Below are 26635 nucleotides of genomic sequence, written 5' to 3'. Positions count from 1 at the left end.
GCTAGGTAATAAATGAGTCCAGGCCAAAATCTGGCTCACAGTAGATTGACTAGGTCTGTGAACACATCCAAGGGCCATTTTCACCGTGGCAGGTGGAGGAATGAAATTGAAAGGTTAGGAAACTATACCCTCCCACTCCCACCAAGGTAGTAAATCAAAAACAATATCATATTAGGGGAGAGGTATGGCCACCCTCAGGATCTCAAGAATGCAGAGGTGGTGTTTTTTATCATGTCTCCATTTAATTCACCCATCTGAAAAGGTCCTGGAGAATAACTGTAGACTACTGGATCTTCAATCAAGTAGTAGTGATCATGATTTGTCAAATGCGTACTTTTCTATCTCATTCAAGAAGGAGGATGAGAAACAATTCACACTCGCATGGAACAAGCAACTCTTTATGTCACAGTTTATGTCAGCACTATATTAACTCCCCTAGTCTTTGCCACACCAGTCTGCAGTGATGTGGACATTCTGGACATCTCACAGACCACCTATCAATCTTTACGTTGAAGACATCATGCTGATCAGGCATGAGGTGGTTTAGCATACTGGAGGCCTTGGTAAAACACATGCATTCCAGATCGTAGGAGATAAACCCTACAAGATTTAGGAGCCTGAGACATCAGCAAAGTTTTTAGGGAGCAGGGGCATGCTAGACATCCCCCAAAGGAAAAGACAGATGACTGCATCTTATACTCCTACCATGAAGAAGGAAGCACAGCACCTTTAGATCACTTTGTGTTGAGGGAATGCATTCCACACCTATGATTACTGCTCTGGCCCCTGTGCCAGGTGATGTTGAGAGATGGCAGTTCTGAGTGGGGCCGGAACAGGAAAAGCCCCTGCAACAGGTCCAGGCTTCGGGGCAGGCAGCCCTGCTACTTGGGCCACATGGGCCGGCAGACTCCGTGGTGCTTGAGGTGTTGGTGGTGGGAAACATACAGTCTGGAGCAGGTGGCATTCCCCGGTGTGAGTCACAGTGTCAGCTCCTGGAATCCAGGAGCAAGGCTATGCTGTCTGAAGCACAGAATAATCTGTCTTTTGAAAATGGATTTGAGCACGTTATCGGGCCTGGCAGAGATGGAATGTTTGACCCCGGGATATCAAATGACCACGCATTCAGAGCTGCCCATTCTAATCAGACTCTGTCAAAGTGATATTGCTTTCCATGGAGGGCTAACTAGCAGTAAGCACTGCCAGTGCCAGTCGGGTTATTATGTAGTCAATTATTGTTCATTTTAAAAAAGTTAAAGATAACTTAGAAGTTGTTCTTTTTAAAGCAATTAAAGTTCTTTAATATCTCAAATGATGTGCAGAACTTAAGATTAAAAAGTAAGAGTCATAAGAATAAAGTATGCATTCACTTATAATCAAAGTACAATTAAAATCCAATAATCCTGGCCATTTATATTACGTTTTAGTGACTGAGCTACTTGGATGCCTGGAAAATAGGACATGAGATAAGAACTTCTGGAGTGCATACTTTTTCAACAGCCTTCCTAATTCATATTTTGCAGCATTCAATTAAAATCACCCGACTAGTTTTCTTCACCTACTGAGTGTAAGGCACTGTACTCTGAAGGTAACTCAAAACGTGGCTGCTTTCTCCTCACTGGGGCTCATCTCAGGAGGCGGTGTGACGTAAGAGACCAAATGCTGGCTTTGGCGTCACACAAACCTGGGTCACATCCTGGCTCTAACTAATTCTAGCTGAATAACAACGGGCAAGTTAATTAGCCTCTCATGTCCTCAGTTTTGTTCCCTGAGAAATGAAGAAAGCCATACTTTCATTCCAGACACTGTGAAGGGTAAGGCATATAATGTATTAAGTATGATGCTAGACAGACAGTTACTTCTCAATGCATAGAAGCTGGGGAGCAAAGGTTAAAATGCAGAAACAATATAGAATAACTGAAATTGGGCCCAGGGACTTGGCTATGTTTAGCCATAGCATCTAAGGAAGGCGTAGAAACCCTGCTGTGTACACCAGAGCCTGGCTCAGGAGCCAGGTCTTACTTCCTATTCTTGTGCTCCAAGGGAAAATGCTCAGGGATTCCCTGCCAGCTGCTCACATCTACACTCACCTTGCCATGGTTCAAGTGCTTGGCAGCTCATAGAGTCCAAGCACATTCCATCCCTCAGAAACTATGAATTTCATCTCATTTCATCTTATCTTTCTATGGTCTCATCGGCATGAGGTCTCCCAATCTTAAAGTAACCAGCTGAATTCGAGTCCTTATCATTTCTGTCTGAGATCCTTTGACGATCTCCTTAAAATGTTTCCATTACTTTTAGTTTCTTTCCTTTTTAATTCCCTCTTTACTCGCTATTGGATTATTTTAAACTTCAGGAGTTTATATCAGTATGTACAGGCTTGCTATAATCCAGGTGTTCAATGCATATGTATGGAGTTGAATTAAATAAAATCATTCTGAAGCACTGTTTCTGTAATGTCATTTTTCAACTCCATGTTGCTTATTTACTCTAGCATGAAGCCTCGGGTTGTTTTACAAGGTCTTTTTGATTTATTCTTACTAATCCTTAAAGCCCACAATTCCCTACATATAGCATTTGAGGTCCCCCCTCACTCGTTCCTAATCGTATCTGCTGTTTCTTGCTCCCTGCCTTTATTCTCGCTGCCCCTTACCTGGAACTCCTCTTCTTTACTATTCAAATCATGTTCATCTCCAAAACCTATCCCAAGTGCCACTTAGTTCTGAAGCATGCCCCCATAGGGCTTGCCCACAATGATCTCATTGTCATTACCAGATACACTAACAATTATATTCCACCTTGAACTTTATTAGGTACTATCCTCAGAGCAAATTTAGCCAGTAGGTAAGGGAACGAGGGCCCAAGATATTTCTAGGGACCCAGAAACTGTTTAAATTTATTTTAAAATCAGAAGGAAAAAGCGAACATTTAGGTTGAAAAAATTAAATATATAGTATTTATAAATTTTATATAGCAATGAGGTTGTAAAATATATACGTTGGTATATATACAGCTATGGCAGAAGGGGTCCACGAAGGCACACGTAAATACTTTGGGCCTACAAAAGTCGTAATGCAGCCCTGCCTATCTTATATTGCCCTATAATAGTAAGTCCTGTTTTCCTAATTAGAATGTGCAAGTGCTGCAGAAACCCCCAAGCTGGAGTTTGCTAATACTCAAGAAACCCCAGACAAATTAATGGAATTCTACGACATATCTTTCAAAGAGCCTAATAGGATAGTATACTTACACATAATAAGCCCATATTATGTGTATACTTACACATAATAAGCCCATAGTGACAAGAATGTCACTACTTTTGTTTTGGTTGGAACTGTATTAAGTCAGATGGCAACACTGATGATCTCATGCTGCTTAGTGGTTCTGATATGTGTGGAAGATGCAGGAATTTATTTGATGTGACTGGAGAACCAGATACTACTATAAAGCCACAGGTCTATCAAAGATTGACCCAAATATAAGGGTCATTTAGAGAAGCCAGGTAAAGTTAAGGTAAAGATGCAGAGTATCCATGTATCTTTAATCATTTACTGCTTATTATGTAATAATTGTAAGTGTGCAATTTTGAAACAACATTATTATGCTTTTATTATTACGAGCCAATGTTTAATATCTAGGCATAAATTGGGATGGGAAGGTATTAGTATGTTAAATAGAAGATTTAAAAACATGGAGTTCATGGAGGACTATGTGGGAATGGGTAAAGGGTAAATTATAATAGGGGCCCATGGTAGTGAAGATACTGGAATCCAATGGGCACTTCATGGCTGCCTTTTGTACATCATCTCCTACCAGTAACACTCAGCTGAAGGCTGGCGGGAGGAATGTCGATCCACTAATAATAGTGGTCGCAGCAACAGTTTAGCAGTCACATTACGAGTGGGTGCTCGACGAATACTTTTTGATATGTTATCTAGTAGACACAAATTTGCTCCTTCGAAATCTATGCACGAGGACCTTATACATTTCAGCATTAAATTACTCCCGAGCAAGGAAGATATAGAGGAATGTTTTGCCGGTGGCAGCTAGATATCATCGGCCAGTGAAGGCAGACATGTAAAGGCAGGGCTTTTCTTTTTACCTACCCCCGATCCTTCTCCCAACCCAAGCTCTGATCAGTCTCATGAAATCAACCTGCAAGTGAACTGGCAGACATTCCCCATGTTTCTGTACTCCAGAATGAGGGCCTCCTCGTGCCTCTATAGAGAACTAGGTAAAAAGTCATTAAAGGAGAGGCAAACAGAAATCAGTGGGCTGTGTTTATTTATCCCGTCTTGGCAGCCTGAGAGCAGTAACTGCTGCACACGGGACCTTGTGAGCTTATTCTAAAAGATGGCTGTGTGGGAAGCGAGTGTGGGATGATGCAAATGACTGGCCACCAACGAGGGGGAAGAGAGAGGGAAATGATATTTTAGAACTTTCCACTAATATTCTGGGAAAAGACTGCAGTAAATTGTTTAACGTCTACAAATTCCTCCTATAGTTGCCTCTTCACCATCTGACTTGGCCCGTGCCTCCTGTCTGAAGGTGGAGTCTACACTCTTTCTCTACCCGCATCCATCTGGGTGGGCCTTGTGATTGTTTGGACCCAAAGATACAGCCATAGGGATAGGGATGTTGAACAAATCTTGGAGATATCTTGTAGTTTGGGCCTCTGCCCTCTTCAGAAAGATGCCCTAAGACCTGTCAGGGAAAACAACCTGGGAAAAAGGCCTCTTGAGAATGAGAGAGACCCAGATATTGAAGCTCTCTCACTTCAATCCACCCCAGCTGACCGGTCAGCTATATGCAACCTATGAGAGAAGCAAGGATTGACTACCAGAAAAATCATAGATCAACTTACAGGATTCTGAGGATAATAAATTCTTATTGTTTTGAGGTTTAGGGTGGTTTGTCATGCAGCAAAAGATAATGGAAATAGGTCAACAAATGTAGTTGACCCTTTTTTTCTTTAACATTTTCAGAAAATCTATGGTCAGAATTAGAAGAGACCTAAAGAGATTATTTTATGTGTTTTTGTTTAAATGATTTATGACATTAACTGGAAAGTCACCAAACATTATTCTTCAATCTCAACTTTGAAGTTCATTTGGCTTTAATTGGAAAACAAAAAACAAAAAACAACTATTCATTTTATATGAAAAGAAATACCACAAAGCAAAATTTAAAGATTAGTGTAATATAACTTATCATTGAATTACAAATTTAACATTTGAGGTTTAAATAACCTTCCGAATTTTTTTCCTGGGAAACCAAGAGCATTTGCAAAATTAGGCATAAGGACTTTTTCCCCCCCGTGAAAGTTCTCAGTAAAGCAAAAGAGAACAACTCTGTGATCAAATTATCCCCAAACCATTAATTAGAGCCAGATGCTAAAGGAGAGTTCAAGTTCCTTAATTTTATTTACTAATCTACAAACAGAAACATCAGAAAAATATCCCTCAGATCTTATTCACATAGTTCAGAATAAGGCTCATTTATTTTTATTTATGTGTTTACATATGTTTATAACACCTACACCACATTAAGCAAATATATCTCTACCTAAATACAGCAATAAGCCTGTTTCCACAGAGGATACTGAATACATGTTATTTTCCCCTATTTACCTATTCATCAAAATTCTGGCAAGCATTTCATGAGACTGTATTAGTTTGAAACACCTAACATTTCTATTATAAAAGTTTCCCAAGGTGTCTCAAGTGAAGATGGGAAGAATTATATATGTATATAGGTTCAAATATAACAGCAAAACTTGAGTGTAATGCCTACATTTGCAGCAGGAGTTATTCTGAGTTGCCATAGCAGCCACCCACACTCACACACACACAAAGGGGTGGTAGAGAGAAAAGCAGTTAGTAGAGAAAAGAATCTATTGTTTAAAAGACAGAGTTTCCCTGTCTTTTGTTGTAATTACAGGCAGGAATTCTGACTTTTCAACTGAATCGCTGTTTAATGATAGAAGATTTCCGAGTGTTGGAGTGTTATTAAACGTTTCTTCTCTAAACATATCTACCATCCGAACCTTTAGGAGTGCTGAGATTATGCGGGAGCAGGAAGGAATTCAGCTGACCACATGTCAGGGCTAATGTGACTTAATGATTCCCTCTCTGGAACATTTGGAATCACCTAGCCAGAAAAGCTTGTGGTTCTATGGATTTGCGTGATCACTTCACTCTGTCCTCATCTGTAAAGTGGGCATAATAATAGTACCTACTTCAAGGAGCTGTTATGATAATTCAATAAATTAGTACAAATAATAAATTATTACATAAATGATAAAAAGTCAAGAATAAATTTTAATAATCCATAAATAAGAATTAGTAGCATATTAGATAAATTAGTAAAACTGCAGCACTTAGTACCTGACACATAATAAATAAATGTTTGCTACTAATAAAATTATTATATAATTTTATTACTACTAATAAAATTATTACTATTATAAGCATCTCCAACTCTTTATTATAGACTAGAACAGTATGGTTTATAATTAATATATTCCTTAAATAAATGCCTTCAAGTGAGATGCTAAAACAAATCAAGTAAGAAGTTGCTAAAATAAATGCCAGCAGACCAGGGGCAAGACAAGGTATCAAGATTTTCCCAGTACATAAAAGAATAATGCCTTCTCCCATAGCAATCCCTTTGAAAACACCATTTTGGCAGAATAAAAAGACCAACTATTTTACTACACTAGCACATTCATCACTATTGGCAAACCTTGGCTACACAGCAAAATCTATCATCTGTTAGAGCTCAGATAATCATGTAATAGTATTTGGGGTCAGAGAGTATTCTGGAATTTATTTCAAGTCATTGGCTTGATCACATATGTATATGTAGATACATTTGCAATTTGTACCCGGGCTCAAATATAAACATTAGATTTAGATGTGATGACAATGAATAAAAATATTTTATGACTTCTGATTTACTCGAGTTTTAAATCTTCATTTTAAGGCTGAATGCGTCTTCAGATTCTAGGAGAGGGGAAACATGCAGTCAAGCAATTTAGCGAATAATAGGAAAGACTATGAATGGATAGCAGATTTCATAGCAAGTCTTGGAATGTGAAGCAGAAAGCAAAGCCGATGGGCTAAGGAAGTGAGGGGAAATTAGAGGAGCAGAGCTGGGAGCACAGTGCAAGGGCAAGGAGGGAGCTGTAACTCACAAACTGCACGGAAGTCAGAAGACAGTGGAACAGATAATGAGTAGAATGGGACTTGATCCTTAACTTTCTAAAAATTGTCTCGATAGGATTTTTTAAAAGTCCAGGCAGTGCGAGATGGAATTAGCTTGGCTAAAAAATTTCTAAAATGTTAAAATAGATACATTTCCAGTCTCCAAAAGTATCCTGCCATTATGACTGTTATGTACAATGTTATGTTTCCCCTTCTAAATTGTCCTTTTTTTAGTAATCTTTATTTCTAATCTCGAGTGGAGGTGTCATAGGGTATATTCTTTCTGCTTTTAGAGATAACCTGACATAACTGAATGAAGAACATTAGAAATGTTGCCATAATCAAATAGCTCTTTGAGGGTAAAAATAATTCCTAGTTTTATTCAAGTCATTAGAAATGATCAAATTTGGTTTCAAATCGGTCTTGTCAATGAGTTGAAATCAGAAGGAAGTAACTGTTGGCACCATTGGAAAGGAGAACCCCCCAAAACATTTAAATTCTCTGACCTTCTCGCTGTAGCTATGGAAAAGCTACAGAGCATACTTTTGGAGTCCACTTGCACTGCTACAAGGTGGACTCTGGTGACAGAGGGAAAGGCTGAAGGCTGGAATGCTGGGGTCAAGAGCTGCCTGCCAAGGTTGCCCTTCTTCCTCTCCTGCGGATCAGTAACCACCCACCCACGACCACTTATTTCCATCTATGGGTCCTAAGATAGCTGCATTTGGGGCCTGACTCTTACCACTAAAATGATGACAAATAAGAATCAAGGAAAAATTTAATATATAAAAACATTTTGGTTCTACAAGAAAATATTAAAACACTAGTTGAGATACTATGATGATATGGTTACCAATAGCAAAAGAGCTTTCTAGAAAAAGAATGCCCCTTTCCTTACCCCCACCAGGGAATATTAGAGCTTGAGTAAGCAGCTAAGAGGCCTGGGCAGTTCTCTTAATTGTGCTTTTACAAGTTTATGGGAGGACTGCCACAGGACAAATTTTCTTCCGTTAAGCCCTATTTAATATAAAGACAAACACATCCTCAAATAGAAATGCTAATGGCTATATTTTTAACACAACCAACTACTCACATGTAATCTCATGAGAGTCAACTGACTTATTTATTCGCAGTACAAACAGCTATTATTAAAGACAAATTAAATGGTCTACAGGAAGCTGTTAATGTGACTCCCATGATGGCTGGAAGAAATCATGTCCACACCGGGAGAGTGACAGAGTGACAGACTAAGACTGGTTTGTAATCGTACTTACTGTCAGATACATAGCTGCATAGACACTGAGAGCCGCTTCTTTGGACGGGAATGTTTTCCGCGCTCTCATGATGAGATCTGGGTTGCCCGTGCAGGCCTCTTCCCCACTGATGAACTGTGTGTACTGCTGACACCCCAACGCTGTGTAGTTGGGCTTACACAGGGCGAGGAAATGTGGAGCCAGATTCCCTGTGACCACTTGTCCTGCATTTACAAAGATGTCTGTAGCAAACAGCCCAAACGTATAAATTCCTGAGGAAGAAAACACACCATTTTAACTCTCTCTCTCTTTTTTTTTTGTATTTCAATTTACAATAAACCAACATGGAAATACTTCAGAAACTATAAAATAGTTCATACATACGTATATACATACGGTTCTTTCCATTTCATTCCTCTCCAGCTACTTACTCCCTTTGCTTGCTGGAGTGGTGGGAGTGTTAAATTATTTAACATGTTGAGCTGTCTACCACTGGCTACATTTTTATGCATGGCAGGTTTATAAGCCTCGAGATAAAAGAAGAAGATATATTCTAAGACTCTACTTGGGTGATATGATTTTTTAAATGAAGACATGTTTCCCTAAAGAGGGCTCAGTCTATCACCTTCTGCTAATGTTAGCAATCTTTATTTTTCCCTATTTTGAAAATATTTATTATCTTACTACCATAAAGCAAAGCAGTTGTCTCCCCTATTTATGCCTTTTAAACCCATTCAGACTGATATTAACTCTGCTGGAGGTGCCAATTAGCAGTAAAATCCAACGCCATCAGACTTCATTTAAATATCATGGAAAATCTTAAGTAGCAGAATGTTCTCAGAGTAATCTCTACATTGCTTTCAGAAACACATTTTTAAAAGTCACCTATAGCTAGTAACTTAGTCCCACCTTATCGTTCATGAATTTTAATTTATCAAATTTGGGTCAATTTAGTAAACAAATAAAACTATCAAAATTATAATTTTTAATTATCTTCACAGTATTAAAATTTACTTGCTTTGATTACCTAAAGGTATAAAATTAAGTACACAGATCTTTTTCCTCCCTTTTGTAAGGAACTTACCAGTTTACTCAAATACTGAAAACATTTTCTAAATTTAATGTCATTGATCATTGTTGCCAAAACTTATCTTTCTATTTAGGTAGGGTAGACAAAATAAATTCTTTGGCATCTTTTTCTATTAAACTGAGAGATACAACATTCAAGGATGTGGTACCGGTGTAAAGAAATCCATTCTTTTATAATTTTGGAAAATAAAATCCATCAGGACATTTTAAAAACTATACCAAAATAATATTTCTCAGTTGGTTCATTAAAATGTCATATAACTCTATTATAGTAATTATATGCTTTTCTTTTTAGTCATATATTTCTGGATTGTTTGTTTCCTAAGCCTTCACATAATTATTGGCTATTGTGTCAGAAATCACCAGGAAATTTGTTCAGGATCAAATAATTTTCCAATATTCGATGCATGGTTATTCTTTCAATTTCCAAAATATTATATAAGATCATAAAAGGTTCATGAACATAAACCTGCACATAGCAAAGCTCTATGAGTATGAATAGCAATGAAAGAAAGACCTTAGTTCTCTCTTTATTTAAAAAATTTTAAAGGAAATAATAAAAGCCCTTTCTTTACCTCTTACCAGCACTCCTTGAGTCATACAAATTAAATGTTATCAGAAGCAGAAATTTGGGAGAGGCAGAGAAATGAAAGAGAATAAAGCACAATAAAATGTTCATTTTACACAATTTCTCCTTCCAAACATTATGGCCTAGTCCAGGAACCTAAATGACATCTTCGTCTCTATTCTTTGAAATCTAGGCTAAAATGTACTCATTTTATTTAACCAAACCACTCTCTTTATCTGGTATAAGTTTAAAATAAAGAAATATCCTGACACCTGTAAAGTTCCCAAATATGCTTTAGAATGAAAATGTTAATGCATCAAGCCCATGGCCAATACTATAGTTGACTACGAAGATACTTATTAAAATGAGATCCCATAAGTGTCCACTATGCTGACGTCCAGAATAAAAACACTATAAACAGTGATGTCCTGTTATGCAGTAATGCTTTACTTACAAGGTTCCTATTTTATTACGACAAACTAGAAAATCCAAATCTTGATAAATGAGGTAGCAAGAAACAAATGAAGCACTCCTAAATACTTCATAAAATCATATAAGAAGAAACATGGAGACTTAAAACACACTTACTTCGTGCCATACATACTTTAGAAATATGTGTGCAAATGCAGAAAAAAATACTTTACTTAAGTGGGCATAATATAATTTGCTTAATGGTATTTAGAAAAGTGTGAATTTCATCAGTTTTAGTTTTGAGTACATTACTGCTTATTTTGTTATTAAATAACTCTCAGGCAAAGAAAAATGAGTCAAGAACACAGTATTGATGCATGTGAAGAAAAACTTTTTAAAATTTCACGTGAAAGTTATCCCTACCACAATGTAAATGACAGCTTTGGAGATGTGTAACTTGATGGCAATAAGAACAACAGTCTTAGATATGAAGACCTTCTGTTTTCAGAGAGATTTAAAGGTACAACGACATTTGATTAGACTTTATGTGAGTTTAAATGATCTATGCATAATACCTAAAAGTCTTCATCTTGATCCTATTAATATGAGAAATATATTGAAGGGTTATAGTATCCTTAATCTTAATCTTAATAACAATCACAATTTATTTCAAAGGATGTTTAGTATATACAGACATAATTTTTTATCTGGTAAGTCCAGGAGATAATAATTTGTATTAAATTTATTGTGTCAGTAAAAATTTTGTCTTGGTCGTTTCTATTGAATTGAGATGATTTACAACAATTCATCAATGTTCATATTTGTTAGTGCTAGAGTTTGAGATTGAAAGTTAAAGTATCAGTAAATCTTGTCCTCTAATAAAATCAATACATTTTGTTGGTTAAAAAAAAAAAAAAAAGCTCAGAAGTGCTGCACAGAATTCAACATCTGATAATTTTAACAAATACAGCATGTCTTTTATTTGATAAGCTACTTTTCTTCTCCTTCGTGATGTTCAACAATCTAAGTTATCGTTCTCCAAGCATTGTTTCTGAAATATCATAAACACAGTAAATCATTTCTTTAGTTAAGTAATTTTTAGTTTCTTAAGGAATATTAAACATCCAAGTGTAATGTTTTTTCTTCTTTAAAATAATACGGAAATGACAACTGATGTGGAGTCTTACAATTTGAGAGAGTAGTATGCAGTGCTTATCTTTAAAACTCAGGTGAAACATTTCAAAGAAAATATAACCAAATATTTGCATACAGTTAAAACACTGGTCATTTTAAAGATTAGCTTATACATAAATATTGTTTCAGCAACAATAAAAACAATTCAATGACACATACCAAGAAATCGAACAGTTCGTCGCACCAGTGGGTTTATATAGCAACAGTCTCCGGTTAAAATAGTTTTCTCCTGGTTTTCAAAATCCCTCGTGGCCAGTTGTAGGCAAAACACAGCAGTTTCTCCAACTATTATCTTGCAAGGAAATAAAAGATTAAAGAACTTTAGAATTTAACCAGTGTAATGGAGAATGTTTTTATTTTAAAAAAACAAACAAACAAACAAAAAAACACAAAAAAGAGCTTCTTTGAGTAGTGACAATCTCAATAGAAAAATGGAACCATATTTGCTTAACCAAATCCTTTTATTATAACCTTATTTGTATGTATCTAACCCATATTTCTCTCAATTCGAGGGAGTATTAAACTAATAAATTATGAATACAAATGTTTTCTAAAAAACTTCATTAAAAAATTAAATTCACAAAAGATTTTTGCTTCGAAGTGGCAATCACTTATTTTGCTGTGTAATTAATGTTCATACTTTATTTTTAAGTAATTGTATCTTGTTTAACTTTGACACTGTCATAGAAATCAGAACAATTCTCTAGAGTAGCTAGAATCTCAATTCAAGTTCAGATCTATTTTGACCATAGCCTCCGTCTAGAAACTGGTGAGCTTTTCCTCCACCTTTTCTGGGTTAAACTGGGTCAGCCCCTTGCTCCCTGCTCTGGCTTCCCAATGCCCAGGATACACCCTGGAGCTCCACCACATTCCCAGCATGTCTACAGTTTTAAGAGGAAAGTGTTGGGACACAAAGCACCTCATCAGGACCTCTGCAACTTCTGGGGCCTCCAGGAGTAAGAGAACTGCGTACAGAAAAAGACTTCCCTGGTCCCTTTGACACACACGCCAGGCCTCCAGCAAAGACCCAAAGCAGCTTCTCATCACCCTTTCTAACTCTGCCGTTATTTCTCTGAGAGTCTGTTTTCACTGAAATTTTCTCATGTTTCCTCTGCGTACCTTGATTCTTATGGAACTGAGGATCTCATGGTTTGGTCATTTGTCCCCCATCACCTAGACGGGGGCTCTTAGTCTGGAGTCACCGGCTGCCATTTTCATTAGATCCTCACAGCCACCGGGGGGTAAAGAGCATCACTGGTTTGCTTTCTCTCCCGGGAGTGGGAGACGGGGAAACATGACGGTGCAGGGGCACAGAAGCCAGACACAGGGCTGCTAAAAGCTTTGTCACTTCGTAGTTTTCCTTGATAACATTGCCTTTCTTTTGTGAACTAATAAATGAAAGCTGTTTCCAGAGAGAGCTGAGGTGACAAGTATTGTTAACTGAGCTGACTGAGAAGGCACGTGGCGTCTCCTCCTGCCTGTCCACGGCGCCGGGGACACGCGCGAGGGACCTGTGGCCTCGCTGCGGACTCTACCCGCTTCCTGCCGGGCAGAGGTTCTAGGGGGCGCTCCTCCCCCACCTTAGCGAAAGCCCTCCATTCGTTGGGACATGAAAGAAAACGGGTCGGGGAGACTCTACTGGCATAGAAAGTGTAGGCTGGCACGGTAAGCACATAGCTGTCAACTCTCACTTCATTTCTTGCATCTGCCTTCCATTTTCCTTTTGGGTTCACAAATCTCATCTCACCCCCACTCTCCCTCTGCCAAGATTCAACCTGGTATGGAATGTGATAAGATGCTCACCAAAGGCTCAGGAGCCGATACCAAAGGGCCCTCACTGCTTCCCCTACCCAGCCAGGTTGTGTCTGAGGAATTGTGCTGTTCCTTGAGTCACAATCCCCTGCCAACTGCAACTTGATAGGTATGTCCTTGGAGGCAAGACCTGGGCTGGGGAACCTCACCTGGCCCGCATTCCACAGACCTCCCCAAACTGAAGTCCTGTGTCCCCTATTATACTCCATGCTCTCATTGAGTCATCCCATTATGCTTTATTGAACTCAGTATTAACATTATGAAGCCTCTTGAGCCCTCACTACAGCTTATCAAGCTGGACCTACACAGCTCCCCCTTCCTAAATGGCCCCATCTATACCTCTTTCCCATCTTTGAGGACAGATGTGGTATTAGGTCTCTGTTTGGCAGTGAGTAAAAAGCCCCATATTGCTGATGAAACCAGAACCTACAAACATGCAGGTGTGAACTGTAAATCATCAGTATAAGTGTGTAAAATACTGTTAAGAGAACATAATTGCTCTCACACTTCAACTCCCACAGGCTGACTCTCTATTGTCCAAATTCCTTAGTAACAAAATTATGAAGTAAAGTTTTCCAGGAAGATAAAATCATTGCAGATGTTCATCAAATGTCAAACTCCAAATAGCTTTATGCTTTCATTGACAAAAATCCAATATGAAATTCCTCTCCTCTTCAACTGGTGATGACTCAAAGATATCTATGCATTATTAGTTTGATATTGGTACAAGAAAACCATTTCATATGTAATAGCGCAGTCGAGGTCATGCCATCAGTGTGATGGTACCTGGCAAGTGTGTCTCATATGCTTCAGATATATGTGAAATAATATCTGAAAAGCAATTTTAGCCTGTAAAAGTATAGCCATGGGATATACAAAATTTTAAATGTAAGAGGGGTTTGGGTTTATATTTAGGTTCCTGTCGAACACATTGTGCATTCTTGATAATTACAAAGTCACATATATATATAGAGAGAGAGAGCGAGCCCATGTCCATTATCAATTTCAAGCTAGTCAAGGAAAGTTCTAAGCTATACAAAGAAAGTTCTAAGCTATATAATACCCAGTGTAATTATACAAATAATTACACTGGGTATTATCATTAATTTTGTGTCATGATATTGAGAAATAAGGTTTCTTCTGTGTATATATTAATTTCAACACCCTTGCTATATAAGGCAGTTGCTAACTTAGTTTTTAAGTGGAACCAAGGTTAGAAGAGAGGAAAATTAATTGAACTAAAGAAATAATATAGTTAGTGACACAATCGTTGCACAATCCCTCCCAGTAATTAAGAAACTATATATTTCACAATTTGACCACAAAAACTTGTATTCTTGTTTTCATACTAAAAAGTTGCTGTGGGAGGTGATTATCTAGCCTGGACCAACATTCCCTGCACACCTGCCTCTAGGTGACTTACACCAAAGGAATGTCTAGATGCATTATTTGTGTCAATTTCAGACCAAAGAGGGAACAAAAATCAGGGGTGTCTTCATGTTCTCTTTCCCCATCTGCTGGCTGGAAGCAGAGCTATTTCTGGGCCCAGCACTTGGTGGCAGAAGATGGAAGGACTCAAAGTCCTTCAGTCAGCAGCCCTGCACTGAATTGTCACGTGAGTGAAAAATAAACTCTAATGTGTAGAGCCAGTGGAATATGGGAGTTTATTTGTTCCAGCAGCTAAAACTTGCTAATTTCACCATTTTTAATAAAGAGGGAGCAAGTCTCAGGCTCAGAATCCAACAGAAAACAATAATTGGCTAGAATCGAAAAACACTGGCTTTCACTGATATTTTTTTTATGGTTATCTTCTATTTACCAAGTGATATTTGTATTCCATTTATGGTAATGATATAAGTTTCCTTTTGTAATAATTTTCTAGTAAAGTAGAATTATTTAAAGAAAAAAATAAATGATAGTTGAGGTGGTATTCATCCATCATAGAAAGCACGAAGGTGATACCTTCATAGGAAAATTTGGGAAATACATAACATAATAAACACTAAATTAAAGCTTCTGCACAGCAAAAGAAACAATCAACAAAATGAAAAGGCAGCCTATGGAATGGGAGAAAATCTATGCGAATCATATATCTGATAAGGGCTTAATGTGCAAAATATAGAAAGAACCCTTACAACTCAATAGCAAAAAAAGCAAACAACCCAATTAAAAAAAAAAAAAAAGGGCAAAGGAAGTGAATAGACAGCTTTTCAAAGAAGGCACACAAATGGCTAACTGACACATGAAAAGTGCTTGACATCACTGATAATCAGGGAAATGCAAATCAAAAGCACAAAGAGCTATCCCCTCACATCCGTTAGAATAGCCATCGTCAAATAGACAAGAGACAAAATGTGTTGGCGAGGAGGGGATGTGGAGAAAAGGGACCCTTGTGCACTCTTGGTGAGAATGTGAACTGCTGTAGCCACTATGAGAAACAGCATGGAGGTTTCTTAAAAATTAAAAATAAAACTACCATATGATCCAGCAATCCCACTTTTGGGTGCTTATCCAAAGGAATTGAAATCAGAATATCGAAGAGATATCTGCAGCATTATTCACAATAGCTAAGATGTAGAAACAACCTTAGCATCCATCTATGGATGAATGGATAAAGATGAGGTACATATAAAACGGAACACTATTCAGCCACGAGAAAGAAGAAATTCTTGCCCTTTGCAACAAATTGGATGAATCTTGAGGACATAACGCTAATTATGCTAAGTGAAATAAATCTGACAGAGAAAGACAAATATTGTATGTTATCAATTACATGTGAAATTTTTTTTAAAAGGAAGTAGAACTCACAGAAACAGGCAATAGATTGGTGGTTACTAGGGGCTGGGGTCGGAGGAGTGGAGAGATATTAGCCAAAGGGAACAAATTTCCAGTTATAAGATTAATAAATTCTGGGGATCTAGTGTACAGCCTGGCAATTATAGTTAATAATACTGTATTATATACTTGAATGTTACTGAAAGATTACATCCTTTTCTCCAAGCTTTATCAAAATATAATAGACAATTACTTGCTCATATTTACATTGTTCAATCCAATGAGTTTTTTCAATTATAACTGGCATACAATAATATATTAGTTTCAGTTGTACAGTATAATGATTAGAGCTCAAGTGATCACCCCATTAAATCTAGTGCCCTTCTCCTCCCTTACATATTTATTATATAGTTGAATATTTTCCTTATGCAATGCTTTATATCTCTGTAACTATTTTGTAACCATCCATGTGTATTTCTTAATCCCCTTTGCCCTTTTCTACCATCTCCTCCAAACTCCTCTCCTGTTGAGTAGTTCACAAAATATTCTCTGTATCTACGAGTTTGTTTCCATTTTTGTTGTTATTGTTGTTTATTTTGTTCTTTAGATTCCGCATGTATGTGAAATCATGTGGTATTTGTCTTTCTCTATCCGACTTACTTCATTTAGCACAATCTAGGTCCATCAAGGCAATATCTTTTCCTCCCCTTCTTTTTAGTCTGTGTGTCTTTCAATCTGAAGTGAGTCTCTTGGAGGCAGCATATGTAGTGGTCTTGTTTCCTTAGTCATTCAGCCACCTTATCCTTAGGTTGGAGTACTTAATTCTTTTCCATTTGAGGTAGTCGTTGACAGATATATAGTTATTGCTATTTTTTATTTGTGATTTTGATACATGGTTTTTCTTCTTAAAGAATTCCCTCCAACATTTTCTATCATAGTGGCTTGGTGTTGATGAATTCCTTTAGCTTATCTTTGGGAAGCTTTTTATCTGTGAATGTTATGATCTGATATGATAGCTTTGCTGGATAAAGTATTTTTGGTTGTAGATTCTGGGTTTTCATCACTTTGAATATTTTGTGCCAAGTCCTTCTGTCCTGCAAAGTTTCTTTTGAGAAATCAGCTGCCAGTCTTCTAGGTGCTCCCTTGTAGGTAACTAACTGCTTTTCTCTTGCTACATTTTAAGATTCTCTCTTTGTATTTAACCTTTGGCATTTTAATTATGTTGTGTCTTGGTGTGGGCCTCTTTGGGTCCCTCTTTCTTGGGACTCCCTTAGCTTCCTGGGGTTTTATGTCTATTTCCTACACCAAGTTAGGGAAATTTTCCATCATTGTTTCTTCAAATAGCTTTTCCACTTCTTGTTCTCCCTCTCCTCCTTCAGGTACCCTATAACCTAGATGTTTTACACTTAATTTTGTCCTGAACACTCCTTAAATTATTATTATAGTCTTGGTTTCTTTTTTCTTGCTATTTTGATTGGGTGTCCTTGGCTTCCCCTTCCTTTACCTTGGTTTGATCCTCTTCTTCATCCACTCTGTTCATTCCCTCTAATATCCACTTCATCTCAAATAATGTATTCATTTCTAACTGGTTCCCTTTTATAATTTCCACTTCCATTTTTATGTTTTTTTTTTATCTCTTTGTTAAAGTTCTCATGAGTTCATCTATTCTTCCCTTAAGTTCATTGAGCATCTTTATAACCAGTGTTTTGAACTCTTCATCTTTTAGATTGCTTGACTCCATTATTTCTGGATCTCTGTTCTGTTCTCTCATATGGTTTCTGCTTCTTTGTCTTCTCATCTTGGATGCCTTTCTGTGTCTGCTTCTATGTACTAAGCAAAACTCTTAAGTCTCCTGGTCTTATTAGTGTGGATTTGTGTAGTAGGTGTCCAGTGGCACAGTCCTGAGAGGGGTTCAGCTGCAGGCCAAGTTTAGCCCCAGCCTGTGCCCCTCCAGGGCCACCTGTTAAGATTCAGCAAGCAATCCACAGATGCTGTGCTTATTGTTGCCTCCAGAAACCACACCAGAAACCGAAGTCAGCTACCACCAGTGTGAGTCTTGGCGCTGCTCAGCAAGTTGCACAGGACTCACCAAGGACACAACTGGACGTGGCTTGGGTGGGGCCACAACCTGGGGGAGGTGGAGTTTCAGAGAAACCCCTGGGCAGAGCGACCTCTGTTATTTAGTTGATGAAGTCTCAGCTATGGCGGCGCTGAGTCTGCATACTGGGAGGGAGGAGGGCTAAACAGGGAACAATGGTTGCCACCAGCACTTCTGCCCTGGAGAAAGCCTGGTTCTAGTGCTGGTGCTGAGTGCAAGCAGGTTCGGCACCATGAAAGTCCGCTGCTGCAGCCTCTGTCCCACTCAGCTGCTCGAGACCAGGCAGCCTCGCAGCCTCTCCTCCTATCTTCTGCTGTTGCAGGGTGATTCCTTAGTTCTCTCCCTAGTTGTAGGTGACTCTGCTTGCTGTTTGCTCCCTGTTTGATCTGGTTGTAAGAGCAGATGAGCAAAGCCTCTCTCATCTACGCCATTTAACTTTTTCCAATTCTTAATATTTTAACAAGGAGTCCTGTATTTTCACTTTGTCCTAGAACCCGTAGATTATGTTGCAGGCCCTGCTTAGTACCATTGGGCCTAACCCAGCAGGGTCGTCAGGCTCAGTGGGAAATGACCCCATCCCTCCCCTACTCCTCACCATGGAGAGCCCCCAGCAGGTAGAGGATCTAAAAGATTACATCTTAATTATTCTCACCACACACACACACACACACACACACACACACACACACACACACACACACACTAATTATATGACATGATGGAGATGTTAGTTAACCCTATGGGGGTAATCATTTTGCAATATATAAATATATCAAATCATTACACTGTACACATTAAACTTGCACAATGTTACACATCGATTATATCTCAATAAAGCTGAGGAAAAAAGGTTTTAAAAAACTAACATGGCGTTTACTAATTTTTAGAGACTATTCTAAGTGCTTTGCAAATATTTACCAAATTAATCTTTAAAATAACCCTATGTGGTAGGTATTATTATTAAAATCCACTTACAGATGAAGAAAATGAAGCATAGATAAAGCAAACTGCCTAGAGTTGGGCATAGGGTGAGGAACCAGTGTCTGAGCCTAAGGCAGCCCATCTCTCAAATCCATGCCATTACCTTTACTTGTTACTAGTGGTGGTTAAGATTGTGGGCGTGTGGCGACCAGGAGGCCAAACATCCCTAGAAGAGGATAGTTAGTGAAGCAGTGGTCAAAAGACAGCTTAGATAAAAGGATATGAGGCCAAGAACTGGATTTGTTTCTTTGCGTTAGATTTACAGCCTTTCAAAGATTCCCTTTAAAATGCAGACAGCAGGGGAGAAGACACACGTGAAGCTGCCAACCCAGCCACTGGCTGGAATAAGCTTATTCAGTCACTTTTAATTTGGAAAACGACAGAAAAGGTACAGGTCTATTTTGAGAGTATTCTATGGGCAATGGTTCTTGGCTGTGGTCTCCAGACATGCAGCACCTGCAGCACCTGAAAGCTTGACGGAAATGAGAATTCTCAGGTCTTGTGCCAGACCTACTGACTTAGAAACTCTGGGTGTGGGATCCAGCCATCTGTGTTTTAATAAGCCCCCAAGCTCTCTACAGGATATTTCAAGAGGTCTACATTTTAAATTTGTCAGAGATATTTTAAAAGGGGTTTCTAGATATTTATTTGAACAAATAATTATTAATTAATTGTACTGCGCAAAGAGCTAGCAGAGGCATTGTAGTGAAGGGTGGGATTATATGAAGGACAGGTTAAATGAAACCTAAAATAAAAAGACATCCAATGTTCTCACTTTCTAGATGTTTTAAGTGAGACTTGGAGAGATAAAGTGTCCTGACAAGCTACTTGATGCTCAGCACCCTAGCAGGTCATGTCATCCTCAGGCTCAGAGTCTAATGCACGTGTCACTATGGCTGAAATGCAAGAGACCATCAAAGAAACTTACGACTTACCTGCCAATACAGACACATATACAAATAATACCAGTGAATGAATAAGAAAGGGGTGAGATAAGGAGTAAGGGCTGACTGAAGACTGAGTATACAAGTGACCTAACATGATGTTCCTTTCTGCAATGCTCTTGTAAAAAGGGGTCCAGTCTTCTTCAACTCCATCTAAACACTGTGGTCACTATGAACTCTCCAGGTCCTGAGGACTAGAGAGCACAGGATGGAGCAGCACTACCGGGAATGTCTGTTCCAAACACTGAGAAGACAAACTTGTCTCTGCAGGTACAGTGAGTGTGAACTCTAGACCTGACGGCATGGCATTGAGTCTTGGCTTTAACTCTCATTAGCTGATTGACCTTAGGTAAGTCACATAACTTCTCTTTGCCTCAGTCTTCATCTATAAAATAAAGATAATAAAATAATGCCATCATGGGCTGTTGTAAGGATTAAATGAGTTAACGATTATAAAATTCTTAGAAGAGTAGCAGTACAGAGTAAGCACCATGCATATTTTAGCCATTATTGGATGACCTTGAAGGTTCTCTCCAAATCTGTGATGGGTTAGTGCTTGTGGTAAGGGAATCTGGGATGTCCGGAGTAGGATAATTATCGGGGGATAGGATAATTTGATAGGTTGAGATAGCGTGAAAGTCCTGCCACTAATCTTGGAGTGCATGTGTATGTGTGTGTGAGTGAGTGGCGGGAGCAGCATGAGGATACAGAAAAAGGAAGTATGGGCTGCCTAACGACAAAGTGGATTTACAAGCACTGGGCATTCTTATTTTTCTTTCTTTTTTCTTTTTTTTGAATGATGAGAAGCTTGTGAAACCATTTAAAAACTTCCCTAATTAAAAGAAATGCTGCTAACTTTACTTAAACTTTACTTGATATTCATACTTTGCCCTATCATTCATATAAATGTAGTGAATATAAGCTATAAGAAAAGTGATAAGAGCATTGTAATACAACCTCATTTTGCATACTTGTAGGTTTTTTTAAAATTTTAAATCATAAGGTCAAATTCCCATATTCATAAATCTACTGTAGGCCAGTACTGTTATAATGTATCTGTTATTCCTCAAAAGAGCTAACTCAATAATTAATAAAAATAAATAATAAAAGCATATTGGTTATTATCTTGCTTCCCAGCTCTTCCTAAATGAATGCTTGAATTATTTCCCCTTGTTTTTTTGTCAAAAATAAAAAAGCAACATGATAGAATTTAAATACTCTTTGGGACTTTGAAATAATGGATTTTTTTTAGAAATGAGCCTTTGAAGCACAAGCAATAATTAAATGTCCCTATGTCAGTGCTTTTTAAACTATGTTCAGCAAGATAAGTGTTGTTGAGTTCTTTTTTTTTTTTTTTTTGAGGCAGGAAAATTCTTGCTTTTAAAAAAAATCAGCTGAAAGTTACAAACTGTAACCCCTCCTGGAGATTCACAATGTATTTTAGCACATCGAAAGTCATGATTTCCAGCTGCCCCATGACAGCATTATTTTACTGTCTTCATCTTATACATGAAGACACTAAGGCGCAGAGATAGTCTATAATTTATCTAAAGTCATTGAGCTAATAAGTCATATAAGCAGGACTCGACTCCATGCAGTCCAGTTCTAGAGTTCATCTTGACATCACGATACTTTATTATTTTGCTTTATATTAGGAAGAAAGTTTGGCAGTTAAAAGCGTTCTTGTCTGAACTTTTGCATTTAAGAGTGAAATTTCCTCCCAATTAGCTTTCCTGCATGGCCAAAAGCATGACAATCTGTTAAAGAAAACTGTTAACTTTACTGCCCGATGTTTCCTAAACTTATTTGATCTTAGAAATCTATGTTCTAGGGACAGTCCTGAATATCCAGTAGAGCTTGTATCTCAGAAAGTCCAGGGAAAATAAGTAAAAGAAAAAGTCATCTTTTTTTAGAGGAGAGAAATTTACTTTTAGGAAGAATTAGCTAGTATAGCTATTTATGGTAATTGGATAAAAGAACTAAGGCTCTTCAGAAAGAAAAAGTGAAGTTGAGAAAGGCTAACTGAATAAAGTGATGACAAACTCATTCACTTCTCGGGTTATTAGGAAGAAAAGAGAAGAATGTTTAAAACAAAGGAGAACAAGTACTAACTCACACAATGAGAGAGAAAAATATTACTCTGAAAAGTGACACAGATGGGAAATAAAAAGGTATTTAAGTAGCGTTTTGGGATGTATCTGTACAGCAGACAGTGGCTGGGGAAAGACAGTGGGTTTACCTGACCTTTCCAATCTGTGGCTAAGAAAGACTAGCATTCCTTTCCTCTGGTATGGAAGAGCCAGACTCTCCTCACTGGACTTCCTTGGCGTGTCTGCTGGCAACTGAATCTCCAGAGAATAATCATGAGACCTGGGCCAGTGTGGTAGCATGGTAGCTCTCTATTATTGTCTCATAGTAGACAGTAATTCTGCCTTTTTTTCTTTCCTATATTTTTTCTAGTTCAGAAAACCTATGTTGCTGTATGGTTGAGATTTCTTCTGTACCGAATATGTTCTGTTGTACAACAAGCCTGTATTATTAGTGATCACCTTCAAGTGCCCTACTCGCACTAAGGGAATATGCATTCAATAGACTAAATCTGTGATACTCTGGGTAACACTCTCCTTTTCATGAAAATACGCTTTTGATGTGACAGCTCTGCCTGAGAAAGCAGAAATAGTATTCCTTGCAATTTCAAATCCATCATACAGATCTTTCCCTCGAGGCCATCTTCTTCCGGTTTTCTTGGCTTTCATTTCTCTCATCTTTAAACAGACTGCCAGGACAAATGTCTTTTAAGGCCATTCATTTTTCCTTAAAAAAAAAAAAAAAACTAGACATTTGAAGGACTTTATTTTTAAAATACTTCCACAGGAAGAGTAAATGTTGATTACGTAGGAAATTCTTATACTTTACCAAGCCATTAAAAATGTTTGATGAGTACGTACAAAAAAAAGCATGATTGAAACCCAAAAATAAATGAATGAGATGTGTCTTGGAATCTAAACTCATTTTGCAGTCTGGTCTCATTTATATTTGGTATAAAGGCAACTTTCCAGCTCACAGTGTATTAGGAAAAGGTATAATTTTAATTTAAATGTGAAACCCTAACAATTCTGACTTGGCGAATTAATTAAGCAAGCCAACTTAAGGGTTTCCAATAAATAATGAGAATTACACTTTAGAAAACAGATAGTTTATTATCCCAAATGTCTTTAATTTAAGCATACTGATATATGTTTATTTATTATATAAATTAATAAGTATATTCCCTTTGTTGTCATTTTAAAAAGTGACATATACCAATTACCATGGACCATCTACTGTTCTAGACACTTTACATATACTTATTTGATTTGGTCCTCACACCCACCCTAACAGGTAGGTATCACTAACCCTTTTTATAGACAAGAAAACTGAGGCACTGAGAGGTTAGGTAATTTTCCCAAGATCTCACAACTCGTTAATGGCAGACCTTTTTAACCCTGGCAGAGTGATTCCAATTCTAATATTACATTCATCATCGAAGATTTTTACAGGAATGGAGTCAAAGCACTTTATAAAATATGTATTAACTGACTATCATTCAGTGTCATACTTGACATTATGATATTTTATTATTTAGCTTTATTTTAGGAAGAAAAGCCTAGCAATTAAAGCTCCTTTACCTGAACTTCTGCACTTATGAATATGATTTCCCCCACTTAGTTTTTTGGCATAAAGCACAAATATAAGAATCTGTTCTTTAAAAAAAAAAAAGCTAGATAAGTAAGGCTTATAGGTAAGATCCTCCAATAAACAGTTACTTTTATTCAAACAGAGTCAAGGACACAGTCTGTATGGGTGCGCAGAGTGCAGGGGGGCTGGAAATATTAATTTCCACAATGCCTCTCAGTCTTCCACATCTTATTTTGAGAATCAGCTTGTTACTCCAAAATGTCATTTTTGAAGTATTGATGATGGGGCACTTTGGTGGGAGGTTCAATTAATATTAACAGGAAGTTCATTTTTAAAAAAATAACACTTTATAAAAAGTTGTAGGCTCATATTATTTCTCAAAAGAATAATGATTAAATGTTTATTTGTAAAAGTTAAGTAGAATAGTAGAAGCCCATAGAACTGAGGTGAAAGACTTTCTATTGATTCGATTATCAAGGGAGAAAGATAAGTATGACATTGAAGTCCACTATCCCTCCCATATCTAACTTACTGAGTTCCTGTGCTATTTTCCCACCACCACTCCCTATTCGATTCAGATTAAGTTTTACATGTATTTGAACATACATGTAAAAAAATTGCCCTGAGATAAGAATCCTTAACTTTTCCACTTGGAAGGAATTCAATCTTATCTCATCCTTCAGAAAACTTGTTCAAGTGTCCAAACCATGCATAATCTTAGATTCTGTTTCTCTATTGAGTCCTACTGTGGGCTGTCAAAATATTGGGAATCATCATATCTCAGCAGATAGCAAGAGTGTTGCCGAAGACACAAAATGCCAGCTCTAAGCCCTCTGGCACCAAAGTCCATAACTTTGAGCAGCAATATCCAATAAAGGATTTAGAGGTTTTCCTCTGTTCTGTTCTATTTCATTCAGAAACAAAGTGAGTCTTTCTGCTCCTTTTCTTGCAGGGAGTAGTTCCTGTTAATAGTGCTGGTTCCTTCTCATGTTGACCCGGGGGTGCTGGGCCCCCTATGATCTCCCCACTGGGCCCATCACTGTTGCAGAGTGATGACAACGCTTCAGAAGGTAGAACAAGCTCCCAGTGTGCAGAGTACAGTACTAACTGCTGTGCTAAAACACAAGCACTGCTCCAGATTCTCTGGCTTCTGCTTTTCGCTTACTGCAGAGGCTCTTGGGAGGTGTCGGGCCTCTCCAGACACTGAGTGTGAGGAGAGTCCTCTCAAGGGCATGAGAGAAGAGGGCCCTCGTTTAGTAGTCTCTCTTTCTAAGCTCCCCTTGGTGCTATAGCACATTTCAAAATCACAATTTTCTGACCTATTGTTTATTATATTTCACAACTGGTAGCCCTTTTGAGAATTCTGAAATTTAGTACCAAAAAGCAAATTTGCAACAAATAATTGAAATCCTATGAACATTTGAGTCCTGTGAATATAAAACTCAATGAATACAGGAGTCCAATGAATATAGGACTGAAATACTTGGGAAAACATTCCTCCAAAAAGCAACAGAAAACAATTTTACTTAATGAGCAATTCTGAGCACAGTTTCCTGGCCAGCAATTTTAGATGCCTATTAAAAATCTCAATCAAGTTTTCTTTCAAAATCTTAATTATAATCTCCCCATATGAACTTAAGCAAAATAGTATTGAAATGAACCTGTTATGTGCATTGCTGATCATTTTGAAGGTTTATTTAATAAATGTATTTATAATTCATAACAGCATCAGAATATTCAAGTGGATTAAAATTCTTCATATCTTGAAATAAAATTAAAACCCTATTTAATAAACATTGATTTAACCCAAACTCGTATGTAGAAACACTGTTGTTTGCATAATCAATGTTAACCATCCTGCTTCCTCAAGAGCCTTGATTTTGTTCAGTTATCATCATTCTCTTATCCTTGGCCTCAAAGGATGGAAAATTTGTCAAGTCCTGATGACCCTATCTGTGACAAACTTAAGCCTGGGTAGATGATGAAATTCTATTCAAGGAATAATGAGGAATAATAATGATTTCTGCTAGGTATGAATGCTTTAAAATAGGGCTTCTCGCATTTAAAAAGAAACTCACAGAAGAAATCTTCTGTTAGACATCATTATATTTGCACGTGATTCCTAGGGTGGCCATTGTGCAATCATGAGAGGAGCCAGCCAAGAGCAGAGCAGGCACGCAGTATAGCAAAGCAGAAAGAGAAGAGAAACCCAGACCTTTTGACCCGTTGTTCAGATACTGAATTAGGCATTTCTGAGCCATGCTAATTTGGTATTTTCTATTACATAATATAATGCATTTTCATTATTGTTTAAATGTTTAAGTCAGAGTTTTCTGTTATTTATCGATGAAAGCAATCGAATTAATACAAAGAATAAGGCTTTGAACTTGTGAAGTACTATGGAGGATAAAACAATATACACGTAACTACATGTAAGTACAAATAACTACAACATCATGTTGCTCAACGTAGGAGTTGAAACTAGTAAAGGGACATCAACTTGGTTATGGCGGGGTACGGAGTGAGAAAGACAATCCATGAAAGTTGATATTTCTTACATGGCACATGGCTCGAAAGGATAGGGCTATGTTTTACCACAAGCAAAATTAAACAGAGTGCAGAGTGGGGAGTAA

At 37.7% G+C, this 26635-nt stretch overlaps 1 protein-coding gene across 2 annotated transcripts in view; it reads right to left on the bottom strand.

The window, feature by feature from the left end:
* The window catches only part of PLPPR5 (phospholipid phosphatase related 5), a 97501-nt gene that overhangs the window by 47959 nt on the left and 22907 nt on the right, over positions 1–26635 (bottom strand). For both annotated transcript variants that reach the window (XM_011368522.1, XM_011368530.1), the window contains exons 2-3: positions 11874–12006; positions 8474–8724 (exon numbers count right to left, since the gene is read on the bottom strand). In XM_011368522.1, the coding sequence (XP_011366824.1) occupies positions 8474–8724; positions 11874–12006 (384 nt within the window). The remainder of the gene's footprint in view (positions 1–8473; positions 8725–11873; positions 12007–26635) is intronic.

The sequence above is a fragment of the Pteropus vampyrus genome, unplaced genomic scaffold (genome assembly GCF_000151845.1).
Source record: "Pteropus vampyrus isolate Shadow unplaced genomic scaffold, Pvam_2.0 Scaffold6, whole genome shotgun sequence".
In the NCBI taxonomy this organism is placed as follows: Eukaryota; Metazoa; Chordata; class Mammalia; order Chiroptera; family Pteropodidae; genus Pteropus; species Pteropus vampyrus.
Note: the sequence above shows the minus strand (reverse complement) of the source record. Positions and strands in the feature narration are given on the sequence as shown.